The 14,204-nt window shown below is 51.0% G+C and overlaps 4 protein-coding genes across 4 annotated transcripts; all 4 read right to left on the minus strand.

The window, feature by feature from the left end:
• Window positions 1–745: 745 nt before the first annotated feature.
• Z518_07838 (uncharacterized protein) lies at window positions 746–1,186 on the minus strand (the record flags this gene model as incomplete). Its single annotated transcript, XM_013413581.1, has 1 exon — window positions 746–1,186. One exon carries the CDS (start codon window positions 1,184–1,186, stop codon window positions 746–748), a length of 441 nt encoding a protein of 146 aa, XP_013269035.1.
• Window positions 1,187–2,115: 929 nt separating this feature from the next.
• On the minus strand, window positions 2,116–7,274 carry Z518_07839 (uncharacterized protein; the record flags this gene model as incomplete). Its single annotated transcript, XM_013413582.1, has 11 exons — window positions 2,116–2,665; window positions 2,725–2,886; window positions 2,942–3,217; window positions 3,274–3,956; window positions 4,009–4,142; window positions 4,209–4,828; window positions 4,887–5,282; window positions 5,383–6,200; window positions 6,251–6,522; window positions 6,577–6,979; window positions 7,056–7,274. 11 exons carry the CDS (start codon window positions 7,272–7,274, stop codon window positions 2,116–2,118), a joined length of 4,533 nt encoding a protein of 1,510 aa, XP_013269036.1.
• A 1,475-nt stretch (window positions 7,275–8,749) lies between these two features.
• Window positions 8,750–10,293, minus strand: Z518_07840 (uncharacterized protein; the record flags this gene model as incomplete). Its single annotated transcript, XM_013413583.1, has 2 exons — window positions 8,750–10,075; window positions 10,150–10,293. The coding sequence occupies 2 exons, from the start codon at window positions 10,291–10,293 to the stop codon at window positions 8,750–8,752; spliced, it is 1,470 nt and encodes a 489-aa protein (XP_013269037.1).
• A 1,794-nt stretch (window positions 10,294–12,087) lies between these two features.
• Window positions 12,088–13,542, minus strand: Z518_07841 (uncharacterized protein; the record flags this gene model as incomplete). The annotated part of the gene is made up of 1 exon (XM_013413584.1): window positions 12,088–13,542. The coding sequence occupies one exon, from the start codon at window positions 13,540–13,542 to the stop codon at window positions 12,088–12,090; it is 1,455 nt and encodes a 484-aa protein (XP_013269038.1).
• Window positions 13,543–14,204: the final 662 nt, after the last annotated feature.

Genomic DNA, 14,204 nt, shown 5'->3' on the forward strand with positions numbered 1-14,204 from the left:
CTTAATGTCACTATTTAAATGATCCGGTGCCTTCAAAAAGCTACTACGAGAAAGCCGCACTGGCCATCTAACATACACCATACCCGGAGGTCAAGGATCCAATCCGGCAATTCTTCGACCAGCTCTGTACCCAAATGTCATTCCAGGCCCAATACTCGAGCCACCACCTGGATAAGCTCCTTTGAAGACAGAATTTTGATCACAGCCCACCGCGTAGAGGCCGTCAATGATCTCACCGTCCCCATTGAGCACCTGGGCATCGGTGTTTGTGATCAACCCGTACACGGTGCTGACATTGCCAGGATAGAGTGGAATTGCATAAAATGGTGCAACGACGAACGCATGTATGGCCCCGAGATATAGAAGCCTAATGACCGCATCGGGATAAGTTCGCGATTGTAAGCCTTCATTTGGTTTACCTCGGAACTGATGCACTAGCACAGATATGTTCGGGCTTTCGCTAGGCCGCGATTAGACCCCAACAGAACAGGCCGCGGTCACGCCGATGGAGGCATACACTACTACGCGGACGAACGCACATTAGCGGTAGAAAGTACACTGTTGAGCCAGAACGAGCAAGGGCGCCTAACAACATCTCACAGGGGCGTCGTGGGCGAGATCGTGACAGTCGGGCGCCATAGTACCCATTAATCTCGACAATGTGAAACTTCGGTACTGGCTATACATTCCCTGAGATGACCGCGTGCTCCTCGCAACCCTCGAGCCAGCAACAATCAACCACACTCTACTTGTTCGCTTTTGTCGCCGCCTCAGCCTCCTCCACCCACTCTACTGCTTTCTTCGCAAACAGCGTGTCTAGATAAAATCGTGCCGAGATCTTGCCGTCGCGGATCTCAAACAACCAATGATAGTTGTTCTTGTACGAATGGCCATTCACGACCATATCAGAACTGGCCTCTAGTGCGAGTCGGTTCTCGTCCGCCGTAATCCCCTCGGCCTTGAGTTTAGTAGCTGTGACACGTGTCTCCTTGTAAACCCAGTCGCAGAAGCCTTTCTTGTTGAGCGTACCAGCGAGAAGAGGAAACATATCTTTCCGTGCCATAGTGGTGAATGTCGCGTCGTCGTGGAATAGATTGAAGAACGGCTCCACGTCACCACCTACGTCGATCGACCATGTCTCAACGGTTTTGTAGGCCAGTTGGCGGTTAGCTTCGACGTTTCCCATGTTAGCCGGCAAGGATGGGAGGAAAAGGTAGATACAAGGCGGCGACCTTTGCACAGAGGGGAATGCTTCTCGGTCCAATACCCAGGCGAGAGATTGTTAGACTCCATGATGTTCTCGGGAATGGCGGGCAGCTAAATATGTCGGACAGACTCCAACGACTGCCCAGCCAGCGTCAATGTCGGGACGGAGCACGGGTCTGGGGTTTGCAGTCCATAGACGAAGGAACTTGCATGGTACCACGAGAATGCACAATTCGTAGAGGTGGCGCGGAGAAAGCGCTTTCCCCGTTTTCTGTATTTTTGTATACGCTAGAAATCCGCCTCAATTTTCACACAGGAATAGCAAACAAATAATGAGACTTGCACATTTCAGGTCGGTGGGCCATGGTAATGACGCGACCCCATTGGGGCAACTATCCGAACCGATTTGGTTAGTACGGCGGTCGGACCGGGGTCCGTATATCCATGTTATCGTTTGGGGGAATTCGGCTCATGCTCCACTGTACTAATCAAAGTGTTTTTCTGGCCGCGTCAGAAGGGTCCGAGCTCTAATACGTGTAATGGGCCTTTCTTAACGTTCGTCAGATCAAAAGTTTTACTAGTAAAATTCTCTACACTTTCAGAGAACCATACTTCACCGTAACTGTCATTCAAGTCATTTAAACGTATTTCAAAAATTACTCATACTGATTATATGTCATTACATAATGAACGCGAAGGACAGGGGTCTTCGCGTACTGGAGCTCAGACCCTTCTGGCGCCGCCAGAAGGGTCTGAGATGCCGAGACAATTTGTTTATGGAAATCCGATGTTGACGCGGTGAACAATGACGAGAGCGATCTGTTTATTGGGCCGTAAAGGTTCGATGGCAACATTGAAACGCGCATTGCCTTATCCCGTTATTCGGCGGGCAATTTTCTGACCATCTTATTAGTATACCCTCGCATTCTCAGCGCGCTTTTCTAAGGGTAGCTTTTCCCGACGGCCCGTCAGCAGCCTTCGGCACTGCCTGCCTATCGTGTGGATCCGTGCATAAGCAAGGTTCAGACCTCTCCGCCTCTTGTTGGTTCCAACCTTGCCGCCCCATTTCCTCATGCGGAAGGTATAGTACAGCACAGGGATCATGAAGAGATCGAATGCTATATAAGCCCAGACAAGACCAAAGTTGCGCCAGCGGAGCGACCACGAGATGCCACGGGGACTCAAGTACTGGTCCGCAAGGGATAGCGCGCAGTACTCGCATTTGCTCGTCGCTGTTGGGTTGTACAACGTGCCAGGCGCCGATTGTAGGTACGGAGCGAGATATTGACCGCAGGTCATGTTCGGTGGCGGATTGAAGATGCTCAATTCGTTCTCGGCGCACACGACCTTGCGATTGTGTAGCGCTGTGCCTACAATGCCGTCGATAATGTAGGTGAATGGGCTTACGCGGTACATAAAGAGCCAGAAGCCCGGCAGTGCGTCCGGGAGTTGGAGCACGCTGAAAGGAGTAACTTAGCGGGATGCAATTTAAAGGGACTGCCTGGAAGCATTACTCACCCATTGAATATCATGCACATAGCAAACATAAGTGTAGAAATGATGCCAGCGGTCTCTGCATCAGGCAGAGCGGCGATCACCATTTGGGAAAATGTGCTTGCATACACGAAGAACTGGATACAGAATAGCAAGATAAGGCCTTGTCGCTCGGAAGATTGGACGCTGGAGGTGGTCTTAGCGAAACACATTCAGAAATCAAAGGACTCAGAATACTCACCCAAAGACTGAATAAAAGTAGGAAGCATACACCATGATGCCAAGTAGGATTTCGTAAGGGATCTCCACAAAAATGTTGGCTAGGAGAAACGCGATGTATGAGTAGGCTTTGGACGGGCGTTCGCGGACCTCGTACAGCGACCTCTGAATAACGAATCGAGGAATGATCTGCTGAATCAAAGCCGTGAATATAGCCGTGAGCATGAAGACGCTGAATAACACATCCTGTAATCCTTGTTGAGAGCTGTTCGACTGCCAGAATGAGAATCCAATAAACCTATCACCCAGGTCAGCGGAATCTATCCCTGGAAGAGTTGTTCAATCAGCACTGACAGAGCTGACGCGACACCGAGACCAAACTTGTGCCAAATATATCCGGGAGTTCTCCAATACTGTTGAAAAGCTCGGATCGTCGTGTAATAAATCTGAGTGTAGAGTGGCATGGCAAACTGACCATGGTCTTTGGGGGCGTTATCCTCCGCGCGGATTTCGCTTGTTTCCCGATTGATTCGTTCCAACTCTACGAGCATATTCTCGTTCTCCTCACTTGATTTCCAGATCTCGACCCAATCATGATTTGGTTGGGTACTCGTTTCAGGGTTGACCACTTCCAGGATGTACTCTGCCACATTCTCTGACTCAGTACAGTGCCTGGCTCCGTGCCTTTCGAAATAACTGATGAGAGTCTGTGAGTTGGGTCCGATGTCGCCGAAGTAAACAGTCCGACCTCCATTGGTGAGGAAAAGGAGTCGATCGAATTCCTGAAAGAGGATCGCACTGGGCTGGTGAATAGTCGACAGGACGGCCTGCCCATGGTCGGCAAGCTTTCGGAGGAAGCTAAGGATAGACCAGGAGCTTTGCGAGTCGAGCCCACTGGTAGGCTCGTCCAGGAAGAACAGGAGAGAGGGCTTCGCGGCGAGCTCCACTCCTATTGTAAGGAGTTTCCGTTGCTCAACATTAAGGCCTTCTCCCGGCACGCCGACGACAGCCTCGGCGAAGTCTTCCATGTTAAGCATCTTTTATACCAATCAGCGAGCTTTTTGGGGGGGGGGAATGTGATGTACGAACTTTGACTACTTCCTCCACGTAATCGTATTTCTCCTTCTTTGAGACAGATTTCGGCTGACGGAGCATGGCGCTAAAACGCAATGCTTCACGAACAGTCGACGTCTCCAGATGAAGATCTTGCTGCTGAACATAACCTGTCACCTTGTTTTAGTTCGCGAGCGTGTCAAAACAGAAGGGCGCCCCTTTCCAGCAATTCATACCTGTTTTCCTTGGGAAACTGGTGTCCAATGGCTTCCCGTTCGCCAATATGTCGCCGGTAATAACTCCGATCGAGGTGCGTTGGGCTAATACGTCCAGCAACGTCGTCTTTCCGGCGCCCGACACACCCATAAGCGCGGTCAGCGTTCCAGGCTTGACCCAACCCGACACTTGGTCAAGCAATCTGCGAGTGCCATCCCTGACTGGAATATCGTAGTTAACATCGCGCCAAGTAAACATGACTTTCTGTGACGGGATTGCCTGGATATCTTCATCTTGACTCTCACGCCTTTCGGCTATTGCGACAGGAGCTTCAGGAGACGCTTGGTTCGCATGTCTCAAGCCATCCTCGACGTATCGCGGCACATGCCCGCGTCGGAAGAGCAAGACTTCTCCCTTGCTTTCGGACTTTGAGTTGATTTCCGTAATTCCCAAGTATGTCATCATGAAGAAGGCCAAGAAGGCAATCACTATACCAAGATTCCGCCAAATGTGGCTGTAATTATATCGGTAGGACGTTTCGAGATATGCATCGCCAGATACAGTAGACTGACCGACAATCGACCCCGGAACCGAGCAAATAAATGTGTCCCCGAGTCTGTTCGGATATGCAGGAACGTAGCTATGAGCGTAATTAGGAGAGAACATCACACGATGACCAAGAAAGATAACGGTCTTACCTGCCACACGGAAATTGTCTTCCGTGGAATTCGTTAACAAGAAGTGCCTCAAATGAAAATGCAATGGGATTGCACCATGAAAGCCATTTGAACCAGGGGTGCATGTTGGGTCGAGGTATTGTGAACCCAGTGTAGATCACTATTGCCAGGACAAACACTGCAGCGATTGCCAGTGCCTGAGAGATTGTTTTAGTTGCAGCACCAATCGTTCTGAATAGCCCAGTCATGGCCAGTCTTGTCAGAAAAGCGAAAAGAAAGAATATGAAGAATTGTGCAGCCTCCCTCCTAAGGCCGGCCAGAAAATATAAAATGACATTGAAGATCACGGCGGTGGATAGTTGAACTGGTAGATCCGCTATCACCGTCGCTAGTGCCTCCGCAAATGGGTGATAGAACCTATTGCAAAGTCAGCATGAACCAACCGTATCATCTCCGGGACGAGACCCAGAGTTGCAACATGCTTTCAGGATTGACCGTAAACCTGGGACACACTTACGCGTAAGAGACTTGCTTCTCGACGATAGGTCTTTGGTCGTATAGTCGATTGATCTCGGTGACGGCCACAAGAGCATTGAGTAAAATTGCAAAGAAAATAGTCGAACCCTTTGCGAAGAAGCTGTTAGTGTCGTTTATCGTTCCGTAGAAAACGGAGCCGATAATAAGGGACATGCTGCCTTGTCCAATGATCAGGGTGAATCGGCTCACTCTCTCATTCCACAGCCGCTGAAAGCCTCGCCTAGAACAAATCTGAATTTGCATCCAGGGCGAGACAGTGTACGGGGAATTTGGAGGAACGTGATGTGCCTGTACAGCCCGGCGTGCTAATTTGAACTCATTCGCAGCAGCAAAGTCAGATACTTCCTCCTCATGGGCCCTGATCTCTTGCTGGAGGGACTGGTAAAGCTTAGATTTTCGCCAGTATTCTTCAAATTCGGGAGCAGTTCGAGGGACCTTCTTCTCGTATCCTGGCCGCGGTTTCCTTTCTCGTACATTTGTGACCGAGGTCAAAAAGTCAGGGGTCGTCTGGCGAGGTGGACAAAGCCAACCCATATCTGCAAAGTAATCTTTCGCAAACTTAGTTGAGCCAAGGTAGATCTCTCTCCCCTCGTAGAGAACCACGACCTTATCAAAAACGTCGTACATGGCCTGGGATGCTTGATAAGCCGCAACGGCCTGAGCAGATCCGCTCAAATCGGCACTCAATCTGAGAGTCCGAACGAATGAGAGGGCAGATGAAGCGTCCAGACCTCGTGTACCGTTGTCCCAAAAACCGATGGGCGAGAATGATAGCAACATCTCCGCAATGCTGACTCGCTTTCGAAAGCGTCAGTAAGCATCTTGTTAACGAAATCAGGCGGGCCCACCTTTCTTTCTCCTCCAGATGCACCTCGTACATACGCACTTCCTACTCTGGTATTTTGAACATGGCTCAATCCGCAAACTGCCATGGCGACGGCCGTCATTCTCTGAACGTTTTCGTTTCGTGATTCTCCGAAGATTCGGTTCGCTGGAGTCCGCATGGCGGCGGCAAATTCGAGAGTCTGTCTGACCGTCAAATGTGGGAAATGTCTGTCAACTTCTGCATTGTAAACGATCTCGCCCCTAAAGTTCTTGATCATCTCGTGCTGAGGTATTCCTATCCCAAATGTCAGACCGGTACGGCACACCGATGAGAGTAGGTGAGTCATACCGCTGTAATGTATTACCGAGTCATTCCCGATATTCAAGCCATGGAGCTCTCCTGCCAACGTCTTTAAGAGCGTCGAGCACCCGCTTCCAGGACGTCCAAGAACCAATAGCATCTCTCCAGGTTTCACAAGACCTTCAAAACCAGAAAGGATCTTTCTCTGAGGCTTCTTTGCGAGGCGGATCCACTCGCGTAAGCGTATCGGAGCAAGAAGAAAAGATGCCACTGTCGGCTGTAGATTTATGGCGATTCCAGAGCCTGACACGTTTAGATTCTTGAAGGTAATTGAGGCACGGCGCAACTTGATATTTGCGCCCTCTGCCGCACGCAGGACCATCTTGACCCATTTGTATACGTCGAAGGCAGGTCCAGAAGGATCCAGAGCCGGATCATAACCTTCTACGCCCTTGTCCAGCATCACCCATCAGTTGCAATGGACTGAGAAGCAGTAGAGACCTGCACTGATTCGTAGGGGATCTTACCTTTAATTCGCTTGCAACGCGTGTAAGCTCGGCACGGTCAACTGCCATGATCGGTTCGTATTCACTGTCATTGGACATCGATATGGCAGGCCCGAGCTCTTCGTTCGTGTGTAATTGGCTATCGACATTCGAGCCTACAGGATCTCCTTGGGACCTTGAGCTGGTAACATTGCTTTTGTCGTCTTCAGTGTCTCTCTGTCCTTGAGCACTCGATGCCATGTGGACTGCGATAACGATTAATTTTTTTGTACTGGCAAAGAAGCAGCCAACATAATCGTGATAGAAAGTGTCAAGGGCGGCACAGTCCCTCAGTGATTGCATAAATAGGGTCGGGGATAAGTGCCTCAGATCCAAATCTCTTATGCATGATTTACCGGAATTTTCAGTCTTCTGACAATGGAGGCTAGAATTTTGAGGTTTGATGTTGATGCATCGTATGATCTGGTCGGGGTTTATGGGCGCATGTTTTCCGATACTCGGAGAAGGGCTATTGGGCGACTCGTATTTCGTATAGTGATGGCGATTCCAGATCCGAACTTCCCGACAGCCGTTGATGTATTAACGTGATCATGAGAATGGACCTAATCATGTGTTCGGGGTGGATAATATACTATCGGAATCGATCATAATATTAGACGTGCATGCAAATCTTTGGATTCATGTTGACAAGGCAGAGGCAGACTCGCAGCTACCTCGAAAGACAAAATGGAAGCGGTCATAAAGCCCCCAAGTCTCTCAAGAAAGCAAATCAAATAATAATAAAATCTGTTGCTTTTAGGACATTTCGAGCTTGGGTGGCATACTTTAACCTCCTGGCAGAGGATGGGCTTCGGCAAGATGTAGAAGAGCAGCTTAGGGTGAGGAACACGGAACTTGAGGAAGAGGCACGAGTGGGTCAGATGCAAAAAATCAAAGCAAAAGCACGAGTGGAAGGCCACGGGGTTTGATGGACAAGCTGAAATCCGTAATTGACTCGGGATGGTTTTTGATGCATTTATTTTGTCTAACCTATTCGTGGTTGACAAGTCTTGAGCGACCCTTGGAGACTTATGAGTGCATTCACTTATAGATTCGGATTTTTTTTTTTTTTTTTTCAGCGCCGAATTGCTGGTAAATTGCCTACGACACAGCACAAGACGGTATATATCTTCTTCGAGCTTGTATGCTGGCATCGAAAATTGCTGATCCGCCCTAGCCGCCGAGAAGTTTGAAACTCGATAAGGAGGGTGACAAACAGTCAATCATGGGGCCAGTCATTGGTCGCTGTATTTAACCGCTTCAAGGGACTTTGCGGCTACAGAGAAGACTCGACAAAGTCCGACACGGAATCTGAAGCATATCATAGGAGAGCTCGAATAGTAAGGCTCTTCGATGCAGCAGCCCGACACTCACCTGCCACGTTAACATCTCCTCCGCCACGATAACAAGCCTACCTACCAACCATCAAGGGCGGCCACTAAAAGGAAATGATTTAGTTGACCTAACCCAACCTCTTATTCTTTACCTTCACCCGAAACAAATACCGTATAAGAACATGCGAAGGATCATAAACAACATACTCATTGAATCCCAGACTCCCCCCTGAATAGGTATTACTGTACGGAACTGTCGTGTCGGGCTGCGAAATCACGCACGAATTAGTCACAAATTGCCTCAAAAGCAAAAAGGGAAGAAAGAGAAAGATTCTTCAATCTTCATACCATCAAAACGATCCCCCCGCCCGTGCAGGGTAGCCCCCTCATTTCCCACCTTACCGCCTTCCATTTCACGGGTCCAACCCTCCCGAGCCCCTCAATACATCTGTGCTGCCCGCCCGACTTCTTGATGACATCGTGACCGTTGTTGATGCTCTTCTGGCTCCGGATCCGCGACGCCCCGACGTCGGCTTCGCACAGGAGCAACACCGCTTCTCCGTTCCACAATTGGTGTTTGCAGAAGCCCGCCGACTTGCTCGACGCGTCGGCGAGGTAGATACCATTGCCGAACATGGTCCCCGTCCAGCTAGCCCCTTGCCTGCGGATCTGAAGTCCCAGATCGAGGATACCCAACAGCGAGTCGAGCGGTGTGCCGTGCCACAGAAGGAGCCTCTTCTCGCCACAGATGTCGTGACCCCGCTTGGCCTCGATCCAGTCGTGGTACGGGTTCGGCAAATTAGCCTTCACGAAGACCCCGTAGATCGCCTGCAGCTCCAGGGTCAGATAATGCATGTGATGGCAGGAATTCTCGAGGTAGTTCTTGAGTTCCAGGAACTCGAGCGTCGACGTATCCGTCAGGCGGCGGAAGCCGTGCCGCAGAGAGCTGTAGGCATGGTACAGCGGCTGGGCGAGGGTTTTATACGCGTTGAGCTGGAGGAGCCCTTGGTGGTGGATCTTGGTCAGCATGCTAGCTATTTCCTGCCACGGCCAGAGCGAGTGCAGGAATTTGAGCTCGAGGAAGATGGCGAGATAGCTTGATATCACGGGGGGCCGATCGTATTCTGCGCAGAAGGGGATCTGGCTGCGGTACCGCGACGACGCTCTGAGGATGGCCTTCCAGCGGACGGGGCGTCCTGACTCAAGGTATTTCCAGATATGCTCAAGAGTCTTCAACGCCGAAAAGATGGTCCAGGGACTGAGCTGCTCGTACGGAGCGCTATATGCTGACCAGGATCTCGAGGTGCCGGGGTTCTCGCTTCCGTTGCGTTTCCGCACGGGACCACCGTAGAGCATGTCCTCCATCAGATCCCTCACTTCCTCCTTGACCTTGGCGTCGACCACGGCGTAGTTAGGGAGCTCCTTGGGGCGTGTGACAGTCCCGCGGTAGTCTAGCTCGACGAACATAAAGTACCAGTCTGAAGATAGGGGGGGTTCGTATCTTTGGTTCCACACCCGGGCCGTCATGTCGTGGAATACCTTGCGGAATCTGGCTGCGACAGGCCTTAGATTGGTTGACTCCATTTCCTGCCGGCCTGCGCCTTGGAGTCCGACGCGACCTTCTCGGGTCAAGAGAGCGTACGTTTTGCGCTCTGGGTTGAATACGATCTATTTAAGAGTATCTTGTTAGTGGTCTAACTTTTGTCGATATATATATGTATGTGGTATGCATGTTTACGAACTTGATGCCTCCGGAAGGTGTTCACGTTCTTCATGATGTCGACCCGGAGGAGGTAAGCATCATAAATCGACGCCGTAACCCTATGTATCACGACAGCAGCATCGGGGTCTGCTCTCAGGTCAACAGGAACACATAAGCTCGCCATATCCTCAGTCTGGCTCCGAAAGTAGCCATGGTGCGAAGTGTGCCTTGCCCTCGCAGCAGCCCGGCGCCCCTTCGCGACATGAAAATCCTCAAACTTCTTCCGAATATCCTGATGTCTCAAGTTCTCGCGCGCCACAACGTCATGACCCAGATCCCAGTCGGAGGATATCCGTTGAAGAGGAGGAGCGATTGAACGAGGTATCGTCGGAGTCGGTGCCGTTGAGGGAATACTTTGGCGTGCTGGCGGAGGAGAGGTCTGCACGTCGGAAGGATTGGGCGGACATGAGGTGCCAAAAGCTTCAGAGAAGGTATCAGATGCAGCTTTGGCTCCCCTAGAGAGTTTTGCCGGGTTGATAGTCCCTGGCGGATCTGGGCGCCACCGGGTGTCCATCCCTAGACGTACAGATCCATGAAATCTTGCGGCTACATTAAGTCCCTGATGAGGCTGTGAAAAGATGTCTTGAAGACTAGCCCAATCTATGAATAATCGTGGCTGTTTTATAGGCGCCGTCCTTGGCGCCTTGGCCGGAGTCACGAGGCCTAGGATCGCCGAGACACAAGCAAGTCACACGTTGTCAAATTTAGTAGGCCAACTTCAAGATTTCATTGGGGGCCTCTATGCAGATCAGCCACTAACTATTTCATAGAGCCCTCATTTTTGTCTCCAGCCTTACTTCCGGAGCTCCAGAATGCGGTACCTCAACTACTCCATCATTCATCATTTTCACCTGTCTACTCGGTCTCCGAAGCCATAGAAAGGAAGCCCAACATCTTCGAGATCTGGAAGGGCATTCTTATGTCTACCGATGATCCAATGTTGATCCTCCCCTCTTGGTGGAATGACACAGGTTTAAAGTATTCAATCTCTTGTTCTACAGGTTTGGCGGGTAGTTAGGCCCCATCTGCCACCACTCATTTCTATGCTGGTCCCATTGACTTTGGGGGGAATGTCTCGAGATAGTGACCACCCACAGCAAACTACGTACAACAGCGACCAATTGAAACTAGTTGCGCGAGCGTTGTCCGCACGACGGACTCCACCAACAACAGGAATCTAACGCCATAAAATAGGAGAAATGTTGACAAGACTCTCAAGAGGCGCACGAAGGCGAGGAGCGCATCCTGAAGACGCTCGCCGACAAAGAAAGTGGCCATCCAAGCCGCAGCAACAAGAGGGGATCAAAAAGGTCAAACAGGACTCTGCGACACCAGGAAAGTCTATACAAATCGCGAATCGAGCAACAATGAGGAAAAGAATTCGCAAACGCCAAAGATATGTGAATGCCTCAATTTTAATGTTTGGTACCTCGATTTGTGCGATCTTACCAGGGTTTGGGTGGGGTTTCAGGTACCTTCCCGTCGTGCGGACATCGCTCGCACAACTAGGCTCAAATGGTGCTTAGTAAGGTCGCTGTCGTACGCGATTCGCTATGGGTGATCGCTCTCCTGAGAGGTTCCCGACTTGGTTCCAAAGACATTCACCTCTCGACCGTTCATTGAATAGGCTGCAAGAGCATTATGATACCGTCCACACCCTGAAAGCACGACCATTCGGAACCTGACCATCTTGAGTATCTCTTGCCCGCCTCGGCCCTCCCCACCCTTTTGAATTTCAATCACCATCTCAACAGCACTCCGTCCCTGTTTGGAAGACGGTCTAAATGGTGCAGATACAAACTAACGGGAATACATTATGGCTGAATAACAATGCTAAGGATATTGTGACTACCTCCCGCTCAAGGCGGACGTGCCTTTATTCCGGAAGTTGCTCATAATATATATCATGCTTTAACGTTCATCTGAATGTCTCCCGACGATAACCCCAAACTGCTTCGAGATCCTTGATACGCCATCGTGATCCCCAGCCCGTCCGTGTCTCGATTGAATCAATCAACTCAACAATGATCGACTGCTCTTCTTGATGCGTGAACATTTTTCCCGCCACGTACAGGGGCTGAATGGCGTTGTTGATACAGCCACCGTGCGGGTTCGTCAGGGAAATGCCGACTACCCTCCGAGCATGCCAGAAGGCCGAATAAGCCGGGTCGGTGTGGTGCCAGATATTGTCGCTTTCAGCGTTTCTCAACTCGAGCATCAAGATGCACGCGGTGTGGTAGAGTTGGTTGCTCGAGATGGCGGCCCAATGGGCGAAAAAGATCCGCGGGAAAGGGTTGGTGTCGCTGCTTTTGGTTGATTTGACGGGTTTCATCTCGATGGGTCGTCGGGCGGACCATCCTTGTAATTCATCCCAGAGCTGACGCCATTCGGACTTGAAGGTCTCGCCTTCACACCCGTTGTCTTTTCCAAGCTCTAGATACCCCGTGCGGCGTGAGAGCAAGTCGCAGACCTTGGCGCACAAGTAGACGGCGTAGTTGGCGTACATATCGGGGACTTGGGTGCCCCTTCTTAGAAACTCCTCGGCGATGGCGGCGTTTTTGGCAGTCCCAGACTTGAGGAGTTCGGCCCCATCGTCGAGAAGCACCCATTCGTGGATGGGTAGGACGGTGCTTTCGGCCCCGCCGGCGATGATAGCGCCGCATAGGTCCATCCGCGCGTAGCACCAGAACACCGCCTGGAGCAGACCGCCAGAAAACCCGTGGATGTGCGACGAGGCAAACAGCGCGGCACAGCCCTCGACATGTCGTCGCCAGTCACGCGGGCTCACACTCATCATCTCGAGCACGCAGAGCAGACACGCCGTCACCACGACGTTGGTTTCCTTGGTATTGTTGAGCGACGAGGTCAACGACGAGATCGCCTGCGAGTAAAGTTCCAGACTGTCACGCGAACCTTCAATGTCCCCTTGTCGTTCGGCCGTGCGGGCAGCCACCGCCAGCAGGGCATGAAACACCGCCGCAGATCGCTGCGACAAGATGGGCACCTGTAGACCGAAATGTCGTTCTTGATCAAACATGTCCAGCCATGGCGCACAATCCGTGATCCAGACATGAAGATACTTGATTTTTCGGGCTAAGGATATCTGGTCGTGACTATCTCGGACGTGCTCATGGAGAAGTTGATAACCCGGTTTGCGTTGGTCTGCGTCGGATGATGATTCTTGTTGGTTGCTGGATGGTGTAAGGCTGTTTTCTCGTGTGTTGTCTTGGCTGCTCACTCCTACAAACAACCACGAGCGCAGCTCGGTCTGGAGTTGTTGAAATCGAGGATTCGCCGCGTACTCGTCGAAGATGCTCTCGTTAGAGACTGCGTCCGGCGACACAAACTGTACGGTCGTCGGTTCTACATCCATGGTGCGTCTAGATCAACGAGATATACGAGATCGGGTTCATCTAAGCCCGTATTGGCCTCTTCCCTTCAGGTAGCGGCGAATGATGGAAGATCCTCGTCCATAATTTTAGGTATTCGAATAATACTGCGCCTTTGCTTGTTCCAGGCGCAGGGAGCGGACGGAGAAAAAGTTGTATGAGTTGAGAAAAGATGTTTCCAGGACAGATAGCCCCGCTTAGCACTAAAGGTCACGAAGAAAAATTGCAACCGCCAAGGCGCTCACAGTTGTTAGTTGGTTTGTCCGGGGTAAAGGATTCACGTACGGGGCATATGGGTGGGGCGAACTCAAAGTTTCTAGGCTCCTGTTTTAGGCTTGGCCTCCGCCCATAAGGGCCCACTGGCCGGGAACCAGGTTAAGCTTGGGCGGCATGTCTATGCTGAAGCCCACTAGTTGTACATAGTAGGTCGAATACGAAGCGGCGAAGATAATACCCGTAAACATCGTCATACAAAGAGGAGTAATGGCGACAATACTGTCGTCTTGCGTAGGTTTGACTTTTGGAAGCGCTCTAGGTACGTCACCCCTTCGGCCTCCCAGGGCATGCTTAATATTGGTGAGACGCTTTGCATCTTCTGCTTATAACCTCAGCGCCGAAGGCTTCTGAGAGCGTCCCCTACTCACCA

This window comes from Rhinocladiella mackenziei (genome assembly GCF_000835555.1).
Source record: "Rhinocladiella mackenziei CBS 650.93 unplaced genomic scaffold supercont1.6, whole genome shotgun sequence".
NCBI classification, from domain to species: Eukaryota; Fungi; Ascomycota; class Eurotiomycetes; order Chaetothyriales; family Herpotrichiellaceae; genus Rhinocladiella; species Rhinocladiella mackenziei.